This window comes from Archocentrus centrarchus, chromosome 23, assembly GCF_007364275.1.
Source record: "Archocentrus centrarchus isolate MPI-CPG fArcCen1 chromosome 23, fArcCen1, whole genome shotgun sequence".
Lineage (NCBI taxonomy): Eukaryota > Metazoa > Chordata > Actinopteri > Cichliformes > Cichlidae > Archocentrus > Archocentrus centrarchus.
In genome coordinates this window covers 4,423,800-4,439,227 of record NC_044368.1, presented here as the reverse complement: position 1 = coordinate 4,439,227, position 15,428 = coordinate 4,423,800, and the positions used below count along the sequence as shown (strand labels likewise).

Here is a 15,428-nt window from a genome sequence, read left to right as displayed (position 1 = left end):
GCTCAGCAGCGGCAGTTATGTGCCTGACACACTCCTTGACCTCATTCGCCGCCATGTGCTCATGTCCATATGGTTGCAGTTTAATGTGACTGAAAATAGTGAGACAGGCACCGAGACAATATTGACATAATTTATAATCACCCCCCCTCATTTTCTCTCTCTTGCCGGCATCTCTGTAGGAGAACGCAGTGAACGGGGATCACCTGTGGATGGAGACGAGCTGCTCGGGAGAGCTCTGTTATCTCGGAGAGGACGCCTGCCTGCTGAAGACAGCTGTGAGTTGTGCTCATAGAAATCCTCTGTTTGTGTGTGAGATACAATGAAAGATGGGCTTTTTAAAGCAATGATAAATCAGTTTTATGAACATGAAGTAACTGGAACAAGAACCCCAACAAGATTCTGCTCCTCATAAGTAACATGATACCCACATCCTCAAGAAAAACAAAAAGGGACGACTTCAGAAAAAAGGACAAACAAAGAGAGAATGTAACCAGACTGAAACTGAAAGCTAATTTTTATATACTTTTATTTTCTTATTTTGCATTGATTTAAATAAAAAAAACTTCCTGTGATGGGAGATTGTGAAGTCATAAGTGTTTCCCACACACACACTTTCCTTGACCGGACCACCTAGGTGTGTTACCAGCTGTTAAAGTATATTTGGCAACTCATTTTAGCATTTATTATTTATTTATTGGTCGCAATCAATTTACTAATTCACTAATTCACCTTGCCCTTGTTTTGAAAAGCTTAGTTTCTGCCATCTCTCTAACCCCAACACCTCCTATCTTATATTACCAGTTGGCTCAATGGCCAGGTCACTGTCATGTCGGTCCTTGATACCATTCATCTGTTTCCCTGGCAAAGTTCTTGCGAGATGACCTCCAACTCCGCCGTCTTGGACTGCAGCTGGTGACAGAAATCCAGAGATCTGTGGCAAACTGTCAGGTCACCCTAACCCCAACCTGCAGCAGGTGGAAAACTGATTCATGTGACCTCTGTTTAGAGGTCACAGAGGCCGTGTTAAGGATCAAGGATGGGTGCTGGCAGCTGCAGTCCAAAACTGTGATGAAATTTATGTGGAGGACGAGAGCCTCGCTGGAGAAGCAGCTGATCTTATTCTTCAGATTTTTTTTTGTTAAAGTAAAAAAAATGAAGCCTTTCCAAAATTCTTGACCACACCCTGTAGCTGTTGCAGCTGATTTAAAACAAAAAACAAAACAAACTCATTAGCAAGTGGTACAGATATTGGCTAATTAGTAAGACACTTAATAAAATACTAGAATTTCACTCATCAAATCTGAACCATAAACTTTTGGGATGGTCTGTATCGTGCAGCGGGCCATAATATTAATCAGGTTATTTATTGAAAATGCTCCAAAAGGCTCCAACAACACAGTGAAGAGCTCCAGTAATGACTCAAAGTAGTAGATGAGGCCTAGCAGACTCCAGTTGGCTCCAGCTGCCTTTTTTGGGACACCTGTCAATTAATGAGGCCACACCCCTAACTCAGTTATCCAGGTGGGTGAGTTAAGAATAATAATCACTCCACTGTACAGTTGTTATGAACTCTTTTTGTACCAGACTGTAAACATGCTTTTAAATGCTGGAAAATATTTGCTAGCAGAATTTGGCTTAAATATTAACTTTGCAGAACTGAATCCATTTAAATAATTTGAGTTTCTAATGCAGCTTTAGCTGGAAAATGTTTGCAGAGGCAAAACTTACAAATGGAAATATTTAGTTATTCATTTAGGAAAGGACCCCGCTCCTCCCATCCAAGTGGGGCCAAGGGATAAAACTGTTTAGTCCCACATGAAATGGGATACCTGGTCACCCAACCTCATGCCTGCTTGAAATGAAAAAAAATTGTTGAAGTATTTTATTGTTGCAGGATAGAAAAGAGTGACAGGAACAATACAGACTGTATCAGCGTGATGGCGTTTGCTGAAAGTGTGTGGGAAATGTCACAATAGTGTTAGAGTTAATCAGCCTGAACTAACCTGACCGCAGTCTTTCATATGAGCAGCTAATAATGCTGCCCGAAACACATCTGAGTCTTAAAAGCTTTTCAGTGCAGCAGAGTTTTCTCTTTTAATGCAGCTGCAAAAAAAAATCAGTTTCTTTAAATGGCCTATTTTACAGAGCTGGTTTTATGTTAATGGAAGAAGAAGAAAAAACATGATGGCTCTAATATGTTGAATCAGTAGCAGGTAATACAGAAGAAGGACATTACACTGAGAAATGCACACAGACATTACGCAGAGAAAAAATATTTAGATTTCACAGTGAAAGTAGGAAGAAAGAGGGGAGGAAAAAAGCTAAGCAGGAATTCCAAAAAGCTTTCAGTTTATTACAAGGTTATGATTTTAGTGCCGCACGTGAAAAAGTAATTTAAACTCATGCCTCGTTTGTGCTTTATTCGCAGAGCAGGTGGTCCCAGTGTTCTGGAAGTGGACCGTGTTGCATTGTTCCAGTTGTAAATGCAGTCTAAAAAAAATTCAGCATTATTTTAAACAGGATGCCGCGCTCACATTCAGGTGAAACGTGTCTACAAAGAAGTGAATTAATTACTCTGAAAACAGAGAGGGAAATGTGCTCTTGAGAGTCATTGACCACGAGCACGCAGGGCTGCAAAGAGAGAGTCTAAATGAGAGCTGCTGTTGACCTTTTGTGCATCCATTCAGCTCTTATAAGAAAAACAGCACCTGCTATAGAGAGCTGAGAAACAGCCTTTAATTCTTATAATAATGTATTAACATCTCTGTGGCTTTCCACTGATGGAAGATAATTATAGTGCATGTATAAAAACACATTAAGTGGCTTTTAAGATTGAGCTGCATGGCGCCGTAATCTCTCTCTATGATTTGTGCTACATAAATTGTCCAAGAGGATATGCTGACCTCAGAGGAATCTGAGATTGCTTCGACAAGTCGTGGCTGACGTAAATAAACACATTCCTACCTGTTTTCAGCAGGATCAGCTCGATTTAATCTCAGTCATGAAGGAACGACCAGGCAGTCTGAAGGATGCAGCTGAGGCTTTAAACTCATGCAAGACAAATGCTGCAAATAACACCTCCCATTATTACACGGTTTGAAAATGGTATTTGAAGAGAATAATTTGTTAGATTGAGATTGTTTTTGTTTGAGCAGCTGTTTAGAAGTGGCTTGAAAATAAAGAACTCGCACAATAATCACCAATAACATAAAAAATGTGAACATCTTGGCGTATCAGCCTTTATCTCAAACAGATTAAACAGATTTCTGGGGAACAATAGCAAACTGTCTTCTTGGATGCAAAGATGAATTTCCACCTTGCATCACTCTTGTGAATGCAGCCATGTTGGAAAAAAACAACAAATGTTTAACCAGTCTCCAGCTTGTCTAGGGGTGATATTAAGTCTCCACCTGTTAGGACATGTCTAAAACACATGGAGGTGTCCAGGGAGACGTCCTTGCCGGATGCCAGAACCACCTCAACTACCAACTCAGCGGCTCTACTTTCAGTCCCTCCCAAACGGCCGAGCTCCTCATCCTTATCTCTGAGGCTGAGCCCAGACTTAGAAGCTCTGCGCAGCCTTTGGTGGGAATGTAGCTCGACCAGTAAATTTACAGCTTCTCCTTCATGCTCAGCTCCGTTCACCACAGCAGACCAGTACTGTGTCTGCATCACCGCAGACACGATTAATAATAAGGTGCTACTTTGATTTGTCAGTTAATAAACACCCATGAAGACATGTTATTATCCTTCTCGGAGTGTTCATTTTGATTTGCTGGATTGATATTTTAGCATTATTTCAGTGAGAGCCACTTCGCTTAAAGTAAGATTTTTTTTTTTTTTAATCTACAGTCATTTATATTTGGTTGCATGGTTCCCTTCTTGCCTTCGTTAGTTTCATACATGGAAAGGATACGGTGGAGAGAGCCGTAGTAAAACCAGACCAGAGGTCCAGGACAGCAGATGAAGTGAGATTCCTCATGAAAGGGTGAGCTGGTTGGAGGTGTGCAACAAAGCGGCGATTTGAGCCATCAGCTGATGTTGACTGGCACTGAAATCAGCTGATCTGTTGGGACTGTGGCTGAGTTTGACTTCGTGGCCTGCCTGACCAATCGTTGTGCTCCATTTATAACACGTTTAATCCATTTATAACGAATGTAACTCTCTGGATTCAGTCACAATGCCCGTGTCTCTGCTCAGTCACAGCATTAAATCCTCTGGTAGGTAAAGTGAATGAGACTTTGGCTGACTGGCTGACTATTTGGTGATTATACGCTGTGTAACCTAAAATGATGGCATGCTTCCCCTTTTCGGTAAAATATGTGCCATTTAAAAACTAGCTGACTGTCTGAACTTCCTTGACTGTGACCATAAAAATGTATTTACACAAAAGCTAATGTGTGATAAATAAGTTCCTCCATTTTACTCATTTCCATTTACAGGAATCCTCATTTTTCTAAGTGTCAGAGTGTCTTGGAAAAGAGCGTCTTCCTTTTTTTAATGTGAGATATTTCTCATTACAAAGATGATCATGTGGTTGGACTTTAACATTCAGAGCTGCTAACCAATGAAAAATGAGGGAGAAAGGCTGTTTTTTTTTCTTCTTCTTTTTGTGTGTGCGTGAGAAAATTGCTCTGAGCCATTAAGTGTTGCTCACTGTGACAAAAGTGACCCCATTGACTAGAGATGAGACCACTCCATTATTAGTTTTCATATTATTACTCATAATGAGTAGTTTGTTGCAAGAGCAAGGGCAGCAGAGCAATGTTATTTATTGAAGGCAAATAGCACTCTGGCATCTTGAGTGTTTGCTTTTTTTTTGCCAGTCACTCTGTGTGAGCTTTCAAATCAATTTATTCTTTTTTTTTTTTCCCCCACAGCAGAGATTTGTTTTTTACTCTTTGGGTCTTGAAAGTGAAGCCAGTGCTGAACTGCCTTAAACCTGCATTTATTTTAATGGGCAGCAGAAAGAAGTCCAGTTAGGAAAAACATATGGGGGCAATCCTACTGATTCCTGGATCGGTGACCTTAGTAAACAATTTATTGTCTGAGTCTTATTTAATACAGGATGATGTTCATTTTGTCTGTTTATGCTAAACTAGAAGATTAAAAAAAGGGCAAATTTGGGGGTTTGGCTACAATTTGAGCCCTCAGTTTCACAGTGAGGTGGCAACACATACACACAGAAGAGAATTTATTTTAATTTTTTTAATAAAAAAAAAAAAATTCTCACTGAAAAGTCTGAACGACTGCAATGACGGGATTTGGTACACTTGTTTCCACACATGGGGCGGCACGGTGATGTGGTGGTTAGCACTGCCTCACAGCCAGAAGGTCTGGGTTCGAATCTACCCTGGGCTGAGCCTTTCTGTGTCTGTGTGGGTTCTCTCCAGGTACTCAGGTTTCCTCCCACAGTCCAAAGACATGCAGTTATTGGGGTTAGGTTAATTGGTGATTCTAAATTGCCCATAGGTGTGAATGTTGTCTGTCTCGCTGCGTTGGCCCTGTACTCTCTGCTCTATGACAGCTGGGATGGGCTGTCATAATATTCTTTATACAGAAAAAAACTATTAACTAAAGTTTGATTTAACATTTCTTAGTAAAAGTTTTCTTCTTCTTTTTTTGATGTTTTAACTATATTTTCTTAAAAGTAGATAATATTTGATGCTTTTTTCAGTCACAATTTTAACTGTGTGTATAATTATACAGGAAGCTGGCCTTTTGAATTTAGAGGAATCAGAAATTTAAGTCTGTTAAGTCCTTTTAAAAAAAATTTTTCTCGTTTTGAGTCATGGCTGGTGAAGAAAAATGACTGAAACTGGCGTCTCTCTCTGAGCCTGGAGTGTCTTTATGCTGTTAAAGCTGCTAATAAAAGCCTGCTGGGGCTTTTTAAACTGAACTGGAATAGAAGTAAAATGTTGGGGGACCTTGAGCACATCTCATCATGCATTGTGCCAGTGTGTAACAGCAGGGTGCTTGTAGTATGTCCTTGCATTGCTTATGTTTGTTGCATTTCTTGTGTGTGTGTTTGTTCTTGTTTTTTTGGTGGGTTTGTGTATCTTACTCTGCCCTCTGTATTCTCTCTCTCTCCTTTTAAGAAGTCGGCCCCCAGGAGGAAATGTGCAGCCTGTAAGATCGTTGTTCACACCGGCTGCATGGAGCAACTAGAAAAGGTATGACACACACACACACACACACACACACACACACACACACACACACAGAGCCCATTGTTCATATCTTACAGTTATTTCTAAAAATTGAGCTTTCTGTATCATTGTTCCTATTGAAGTCTGCTGGACCCCATTTAGACTTAAATTTGTGGAGCATGCAGATACATGCACGGTGGGAAACGTGCAGTTATTTTGTAACCTACAATATTTCAGGTAATGAAAAAACATTGTCTGCTCTCCTCGATCCCCAGCCTGTGCTTTTGGCTTCGGAGAATAATAAAAACATAAAAACGCCATTCAATTTTTTTTTTTCCCCTAAATGCCTTTGATCACATTTATTTTCTCTCCATGTAAATTCAGTTCAATTCAGTTTTATTTATATAGCACCAAATCACAACAACAGTCGCTTCAAGGTGCTTTATATTGTTAAGACCCTGCGATAATACAGAGAAAACTTCAACAATCAATACGACCCGCTATGAGCAAACACTGCTTACTAGTATCATATTACTGTTGTGGTCTCCCTGAGGTCCCTGTAGAAACCTCCCATAGAGGAACACAGTGCAGATCTCCAGTGGAGAGTGGTGAATGGGACAGTGGCTACGAACAGACACGTGGCACATATAGATCAAAAACAGGAAGTCACTGCTTTTTCTGTCAGGCTGAGGAAGCATTGCAGCACCTTTGGTTTAGCTGTCCCAGGCTAGCTATCCTGGTATGTTGTAAGGTAAAGACCCTACAATAATATAGAGAAAACCCAACAGTCAAAACGACCCCCTATGAGCAAGTATTTGGTGACAGTGGGAAGGAAAAACTCCATTTTAACAGGAAGAAACCTCCAGAAGAACCAGGCTCAGGGAGGGGGGGTCATCTCCCATGATCGGTTGGGAGTGAGGGGAGAGAGACAGGACAAAAAACACACTGTGGAAGAAATTAAGTCTTAACCCTCAAACTGGTTCCTGCAAAGGTAGCTGAAGATGATTTGTTAATTTCTAGTCTGGATGAGCGGTTCTTGAGAAAGCTAAAACTCAATCTGCCAATTTTGAACAGGAATAATCACACGGACACACACACACACACACACATTCAGCACGTGCAGCCGTATAATTTGTAAACGTCAACTTTTCAAAATAGCAGCTTAATGATCACCTGCATATGACGTGCTTTAGTTTGTATGCCGTGCTGGAATAAAATGGACATATTTAATATTTAGTGTTTGCCTTCATTTCTCTTTTTCTAGATAAACTTCCGGTGTAAGCCGACCTTCAGAGAGGGAGGATCCCGATCACTCCGAGATGTAAGCGTGGGCAAATAAGTGTGTAACTACATAAATGTGAGGCAGGAGTCGCCTCCTTGTTTGCAGCATAAATGAGAGAAAATGTGTTTCTCTCTTTGACGGCAGAACGTCCTCAGACATCACTGGGTCCACAGGCGACGACAAGAGGGGAAATGCAGACAGTGTGGCAAGGTGTGCGTACACACAAAAACACATGCAGCTGCACACAGATGTTGTTACTGTTCATACAGACTGCCCCTTTGTTTCTGCAGAGTTTTCAGCAGAAGTTCTTCCACAGTAAAGAAATCATCGCAATAAGTTGTTCATGGTGCAAACAGGCCGTAAGTATTTCTTTATTCATAATTAAAATGTATTTAATACTACTGAGCCGTTATTGTGGGGAAATAGAAGTTACAATATGAGTCCCATGCAGTCTTTACTTGTAAAATAATGTTTATTTTCATTAAATATGAACTTGAGCACTACAGGATGTTTATGTACTTGAGCCCAAATATATTTCACTAACATCAGTTATTATTATTGCTTCCACATTAACAAGAAGGTCATGTAGACCCCACTGGCTGGTTGCTCTGACACATCTGTAATCTCTCCCTTCATTTCCTGCTGTCTCCCTACAGCTGATTTTCTAAAACAGCCACAAAATAAAGCAAACATTGGGCACATGAATGATCAATAATCCATCCGGCGTCTCGAGCCAGAGGACTGGTAGTATCGCTGAAGCAAAGCATCATTAAGAAAATGAGGCATCTCATTCTGGTGCTCAGCTGTTTATTGAAAATGCTGCACTGTTACATAAATTTAAAATGTTACCACCTTTTTCTTTCCCAACATCATGGCGTTGTGTCATAGGCTCAGTAACTTAACTATGCTCATTTATTGTCTATAACATAGAGTAAGAGAAACAAGGATTGGGACCCTGCGTGTTTGCTCTGTTTTCAGTCAATCAATCAGTCAATCAATACTTTATTATTTCTGATAATTCAAGAAGAAAATGTAAAGAAAACGTGCATCACATGACCATGTAGGATAGGCGACTGGCTGAGACGAGCTCTAATATATTACAGGTCTCCTTTTCATCAATCTCCTAGCTCGAATTCCTTTTGGGTCAAAAGATTTTTCTGATGTATTCATTTTTTTTTAACATTTAAATTTGCATTTACTTAAAAAAAAATTAAGCAACTGAACACTACACACAGATACATACGTGTACAAAGGTGTGGTTTACAAGTTTAGCTCGTGACGCAACCCTGAAGAGTGTCCCCCCTCCTTTTTTTTTTCTTGCAGTTCCACAACAAGGTGACGTGTTTCATGCTACACCAGATAGAGGAGCCCTGTTCACTGGGGGCCCACGCCGGCGTCATAGTACCACCCTCCTGGATCATCAAAGTCAGAAAACCACAGGTGTACACACACACATACGCGTGGTCATACCCTCACCGAGCTCCCCCACTCTGCTGGTTGATAAAGTTCACTAGCTGTCATTTTGTGACAGTAATGAGAAATGACTTTGTCGGATCTAAATTTAAAACTCTGAAAGAAGGCGTGTCACAAACTCAGTGTGTGCTAAAATGTTTTGTGTGTGTGTGTGTGTGCGGGGGGGGGGTTTATGATATGATGCGAACTGACATGTGTGCGGTCTGTCTGACGGAAATCTGGGATTGTGTCTCTGTTATCACACACATACGCACACATGTACTTTATATCTCTCGGTAGCATCACATGCTTCATTGCACTTTTAATTACCGTCACAGGGGACATGGTGACAGTGAACTAACCACTGAACTCTCTTTTTGTGTGTGTGTGTGTGTGTGTGTGTGTGTGTGTGTGTGTGTGTGTGTGTGTGTGTGTGTCTGTACCCTAGAGCTCCCTAAAGAACTCTGCCAGAAGAAAAAAGCGGACATCTTTCAAACGAAGGACAAGCAAGAAGGGATTAGATGTAAGTGATATTATCAGTTATGCTGTCATAATACATTTTTTAGCTCATATCTACCCTTCAAGTGATCCAAGTGCAAGTAAAAACCCCAGAAACGAAATAAAGGTTTTCAAACACTGACTTTAAACTCTGTATATAAAAGATGGGGCTGAAATCTGCATCCTTTCTAATGGCCAGCAGGGGGCGACTGCTGTGGTTGCGCAGAGTAGAAATCTATGTAACCGAACTGTAACCAAACCAGTACCATGGGGCTATCTCCATCTTTGACATACAGTCTATTATTGGATTATTAGGGTCATACCTTTGTCCCATCCACCCACGTTCAGGCCTTTTTTCACACATTGAAATCTGAGGCAACGTTTGAACATGAATATCTCAAAATCTATTAAAGATAAAAGCCTGAAATTTTCACTGTCATTTCTTACCATAAAAATAAATCAGGATGAACAATGCACCAATGCAGCATTTTCATATACATTACAGTTCTTGCAGCATTGATTGGGGCAGTCAGCCTGATCCCTGCTTGCCTGTGGCATTAGGGTTAGGATCTTGTATCAGAAACCTTGACTTGGCCTTGCAAGTTTACTCATGTGAAATGAGCTAGTAATCCCATTTTCCCTACATATTTTTCTATATTTATTTTTATGTACAGAAATTTTTCATTGGTATTTATTGCATTTTTAATGTCTGAATTGTCATACTCCTCCGGGGCAGTATGCACACCTACAAAGTAGGGCTTGAAAATGAAAAATATGCAAATATTTAACAAAATAATTTTCTCTGTTATAATTAGAGTAACATCTGGAAACCCCAGAATTTTGTTCTGTTTGCATTGGGTTGATATTTTTGTTTTTTTTTATAATAAATACATGTTTTGTTGTTGTTTTTTGGTTTTTTTTTTTTTATTCATATTATGGTACCATTTCTTCTAACTGCTTAATTGTTTTTTTAATAATAGATAGAATAATAGAATGTTAAGTGCCATATCAATAAACAATAATCAATAAACAAATATATTCATCAGATAACGAGCATGTCTCTCTTTAGGAGTCTAAATGGCGTCCGTTCATGTTGAAGCCTCTCCCGTCTCCTCTCATGAAGCCCATCTTGGTTTTTGTGAATCCAAAGAGTGGAGGCAACCAGGTGAGCAAATGTTTTTAATCTTCTGTTTGAGACGCTTTCACTTCTCACTGTTTAGCGGCCACCTCGTCTGTCCTCGGCCTGTCTGTAATTAATTTTTACTGTGAAGATGTCAGTTCAGACAAAATTCAGTTCATCAGATGAACTGAGTTAAGCTGTTTTTAACTCCAGACATTGTCGGGAGAATCCTGCGGAAACATCTTCTGAAGTTCCTCAAATGTAGCGCACAACAGGAAGCAGTCAGCTTCAGAAGTGTTTGCAGTACAGGAAATACTCAGTTATGTTTAGGCGAGGATTCTGCCTGAATGGAGTGCGCAGGAGGTGGGACACAGCTGTGAATCCACCGGAAAATTACCTGCTTTATTCGCACATGCAGATATTTGGACAACATGTGGCCTTTGTACTGTGGAGCTAAAGACGTTAAAGACTATTTCAGCTGTAAGTCCATCCTAGAAAGGTTCAGGGCTCCAGTGCATATGCAGGGCTTATGTTTTACCAGAAACATCGGCAGCAGGATCATAACATCACCCCGGGTTTTATTAAAGAAAGTTTGGACAGTTTGATTTCTAGCCAATAGATTTTAAGATTATATATTTTTTATTACTTGTTATTAATAGCAGCTTTTTAAATAATATCATATGAAGGAAACCGATTTTTTTTGTACTTCTCTCTGTTTCTGTAGGGTGCCAAAGTGTTACAGATGTTTATGTGGATTTTGAACCCTCGTCAAGTCTTCGACCTTTCGCAGGGTGGACTGCGCGAGGCGTGAGTAATCTTCCCTTGGGAGAGTGCTGATCTTTTATTACAGCCTACACTGTTGGGCTGATGTCAACATGATAGTTTGACAGTTTCATACCAGTTGCGTACTTAAATCTTCATTTCATGTCACCCTTATCTCAGTCCCCCACTGAGGGGGGAGACATTTTTTTTTCACTCTTCTTTTATTCAAATCCAAAGCTCGTGGGTGAGCAATTTTCATAAAATCTGGAGCAATTACACCTATTCAGCACTAATCATCAACCATTTTACTCCATAATATTACCTCTCTGCGTTGACAGGTTGGAGTTGTATCGTAAAGTGCCAAATCTGAGGATCCTTGCCTGCGGAGGTGACGGCACGGTACGACCTCTCTAATACCCACTATTTTCTGTTACAGTTTCTGCAGCTTATGCTTTGCCTGCATGTCTCTCTGTAGGTGGGGTGGATCCTGTCTGCTCTCGATGAGCTGCAGATGAATCCCCAGCCTCCAGTCGCTGTGCTTCCTCTGGGAACAGGAAATGACCTCGCCAGGACGCTCAACTGGGGTGGGGTGAGTTCCTAGCCTTGACTTCAGCAGGGTGTAGCAGTTTACCCTCCCTGTAGTCATATTTTTACAAGTGTCTGGGTAATGGGAAATTTCTGCACAACATAACTAAATAAATGTAATAACACGGTTAATATGGCTGTACAGATATAATGAGGAAAGACCACCACCACCACCAACAACAATAACAACAACAACAACAACAACAGCATGCAGTAAAAATGAATCCCGTGTTCTCCAACACCTCCGGGAGCTACGAAATGGCTCATCCACATTCCAGGATGTCTAAGGAAGCTCTCTTCCTCCGTATCATCCTCCTCCCTGACCTTTAAGCCTATTTGACCTCTTCAAAGCACAACTAAGTTGACATACTTGTTGCTGACATCACCGCTTCCTATAATTAATTTTCCTCCAGCGTCTGATTTGACGTTGAATTTTGCGCAGGACAAACAATGCAAGACAAAATCCACCCTGACAGCGAAACCGCTCACCTAACGCTTCCCCCTCACTGGGAAACGTCACAGCAGGGTCACAGCTGCAGTGGATGTTGTATTCAGAGCAAGTTTAAGTGCACAGAACAAACAGGTCCGTTGGTGAAATGCCGTCCAGTCAGGATTTTTCATGCATAGGAAGCAGAAAGGGGCTGGCGCTGCCTCAAAGGGAAAACACTGCAGCTTTAAGGAAAAACAAACATTTCCACCAGTTTTTTTTTTTTTTTCTTCATTTCCCCGAGCGTAAAATACATTGTTGTTTATCCCATTCCAGAAATAACAGAAAAATGCATGGACTGCAGAGTCACTGATTTATTATTACAAATTTATGAAATCTCAGTGAACCCCTTGAGATACGACAGCTCGTTATTATCTTGTTTATTATCTCGTAGGGGGTCCAAACAGACATTTTTGCAATGACTTGAAAAAGATCAGCACTTGACCTTATCTGTTACACAACAAAGACAAAGCAAATAACATAAAAACACATCTGCTAAAAAAGGGAGAAACAAATACCAAATGTATACAAATATTCAAGGAAAAACTGGGGGGGAAATATAATCAAGACGCCGGAGATTTTTGCCTCTTCTGACTGCCAGCTGGGGGCTGAATGAATCTGGCTGTTGTGGCTCCTTCATTTCTGGTGCGCTGTGTTAGTGCAACAGGTCAGGGTCAGTTCAGTGCTCTTTGTGCCTGTCGGTGCACAACGCTGTAACCAATGCTTTCCACTGGGACTGGTTTCAGGTCTGTAGTGGAGGCTCCAGCCCTTCTCCTTTATCTCTTTTCCTGCTATTCTCCATTTCTCTCTCTTGGTTGTCCTCAAGACCTTTTCCTACTTGGAGTCCAGTTTAAGGCTAACGTCGTTATCCTGAGCATGAACAAGGATGTTACAGACTCCACTGAAAACTGTTGTCTGGTCTCCGGACACCCTCTCATCAGAGAGCCCACTGATGATTCTCGACATGAAGGTTTATGAATAAATCGCAGACACAGATGTGAAAGGGTCCAAATGGGGCTTCCGTGATCGATCAGGGAATGGCAGCAAAGACTGGAAAAACTCCAGGGAATACTTAAATGGGCAGAGTCGAGGAACTTTGCGATCACTTGTACGCTCTCCAAATGAAGTATCTTTTTCCTAGAAATAGCCTTACAAGCTGGAGGCTTGGTGTTTGTTGGATTATGAAAGGTGACCCCGCGATAAGGACTAATCCTCCTCTGCTGTGGTTTTGACTCCTCTCCCCCCAACTTTCATAAAGTACGACACTAATGTACAGCTTGTTGCTAAAATTTGATGAAGTGCTGAAGTTTCAAGAATCTGCCTCTTGACACACACGTTGCATAACAGCACTGCAGCAGACCTTTTACAAGCACCCACATTCTTCCAAAGGACTTTTCTTCAGATCAGATATGTGGGCATGTAGTGATGATAATGCATCAAATACTTCTCATGAGTCAAAACATCCAAACATCCAAAATTGGTATTTCAGTTACTTTTCTCAACATTTTTCAGATAATATCAAAGATTTTATCATTAATTTCATTAGAAGTCTTTCTAAATGTCCCCTTTTTGGATCATCTGTGTTGCATTCTTAGTATGGAGTAACTGTATGTGACAATCAGGATGGACCTAGTAGTTCAGTATCACTGAGTGTAATGAACTGTGCTGAATGATGAACCAAGGACACACGAATGACTGCAGCAGCTCCGGATGGTAGAGCAGTGAAAGCGGTGCAGAAACGTTCCCGATACGTGCACAGATAGACGCTTTGAGCAAAGACGGGCCTGAGTGAAAATTCTTATCTACCATGTAGTTAATTAGTGTAATTGCTGTTTCCTTTTTGTCCTCTATTTCATCAGCTATTTCTGACTGCAGGGATTTTATCCAGTTTGTCTGTTTTCTTTGCCTTTCCTTTCCTTTCCTTTCCTTTCCTTTCCTTTCCTTTCCTTTCCTTTCCTTTCCTTTCTTTCTTTCTCCCAGTATTAACCATTTCTCTTGCTTTTCCCTGTTTTCTTCACTGCACTCTCCTTTTTTTGCTTTCTTTTGCTTGCTTCATTTATTTTAATTTCATTCCCTGCTCTTTCTGTATTTTTCTTTTCTTTATATTTTCTACTTTCCTTGGACTTTTCTTTCCTTTTTTTTCCCTACCTTTACTCTTTTTCCTATTCTCTAACTTCCTTCCGTTAATTTTCTTTCTCTTTCAGTTGCTGGATCTTCCCTCTTCGTCCTTCTGTCTTCTGATTTAGTTTCCTTTAGCTTTGCTTTCCTGTTTTTACTGCATCTTTTCCTTCCCCACTTCTCTTCCTCTCTTGCCAGCATGCTTTTTTTCTTTCTTGCATTTTCTCCTCTCCTTTATCCTCACTGCACTGCATGCTGGGAGTGTGAGTGCATGTGTGTGACTTTGGGACATTTAGACTGTTTTTGGAATTTCTTGCCCGTGTGAAACGTTTATTTCATGGTTTTGTGCGGCGTGAACAAAGTGTGGTTAATTGGCTGTTTTACTTTTGAGACATGGCGTTCCTCCTTAGTGAGGTTTCGTTCCCCTGTCCATGAGGCATGGGGCTAGAGTGGTGGTACACTGTGGAACAGGTTTTATTAGCTGTTGGTGAACAGGTAGGCCGTGAGAACATCACGTACGACTCTCAGATGAATAAGGCCGTGGTTGTTTTTCTTTGGGAGATACGTTTAGTCTAGCTTTTAGCTGAAAGAAGAACGATTTTGGATCATTTGTTTGTGGCCGTTTCGCTGTTATTTGTGCCATCAACATAGATCACTTTAAGGGTTTCACTGTCCTCTAGCTTTGAGAATCGGAACCCTGAACATCAGTCGGGGCAGGGATAGAGAAAGGCGAGCAGAACTCAGTAGGAATAAAAACATTGATGTGTTTTTGATGTGACAAAGAAAAAAAACACTTTGACAATCCAGCTAGATGGTGGGATGTGGGGAAAACACATCAGATTTTTTTTTGCTAACAATACACAGTACCAGTCAAAAGTTTGGACACACTCAGCCAGAAATGACGTCTCACTAATTTAGAAGATCTTCGTTTAGCCGGGAAAAAGAGTTTACTTTTTTGTAAAGCTTGGACATCTT

The 15,428-nt window shown here is 40.7% G+C and overlaps 1 protein-coding gene across 3 annotated transcripts in view; it reads left to right on the top strand.

Moving 5' to 3' along the window:
* Positions 1–15,428, top strand: part of dgki (diacylglycerol kinase, iota) — a 92,302-nt gene that overhangs the window by 49,374 nt on the left and 27,500 nt on the right. For all 3 annotated transcript variants that reach the window (XM_030720005.1, XM_030720004.1, XM_030720003.1), the window contains exons 3-13: positions 180–275; positions 6,099–6,173; positions 7,414–7,470; positions 7,576–7,641; positions 7,722–7,790; positions 8,755–8,871; positions 9,332–9,406; positions 10,451–10,546; positions 11,226–11,308; positions 11,602–11,662; positions 11,739–11,852. In XM_030720005.1, coding sequence (XP_030575865.1) covers positions 180–275; positions 6,099–6,173; positions 7,414–7,470; positions 7,576–7,641; positions 7,722–7,790; positions 8,755–8,871; positions 9,332–9,406; positions 10,451–10,546; positions 11,226–11,308; positions 11,602–11,662; positions 11,739–11,852 — 909 coding nt within the window. The remainder of the gene's footprint in view (positions 1–179; positions 276–6,098; positions 6,174–7,413; positions 7,471–7,575; positions 7,642–7,721; positions 7,791–8,754; positions 8,872–9,331; positions 9,407–10,450; positions 10,547–11,225; positions 11,309–11,601; positions 11,663–11,738; positions 11,853–15,428) is intronic.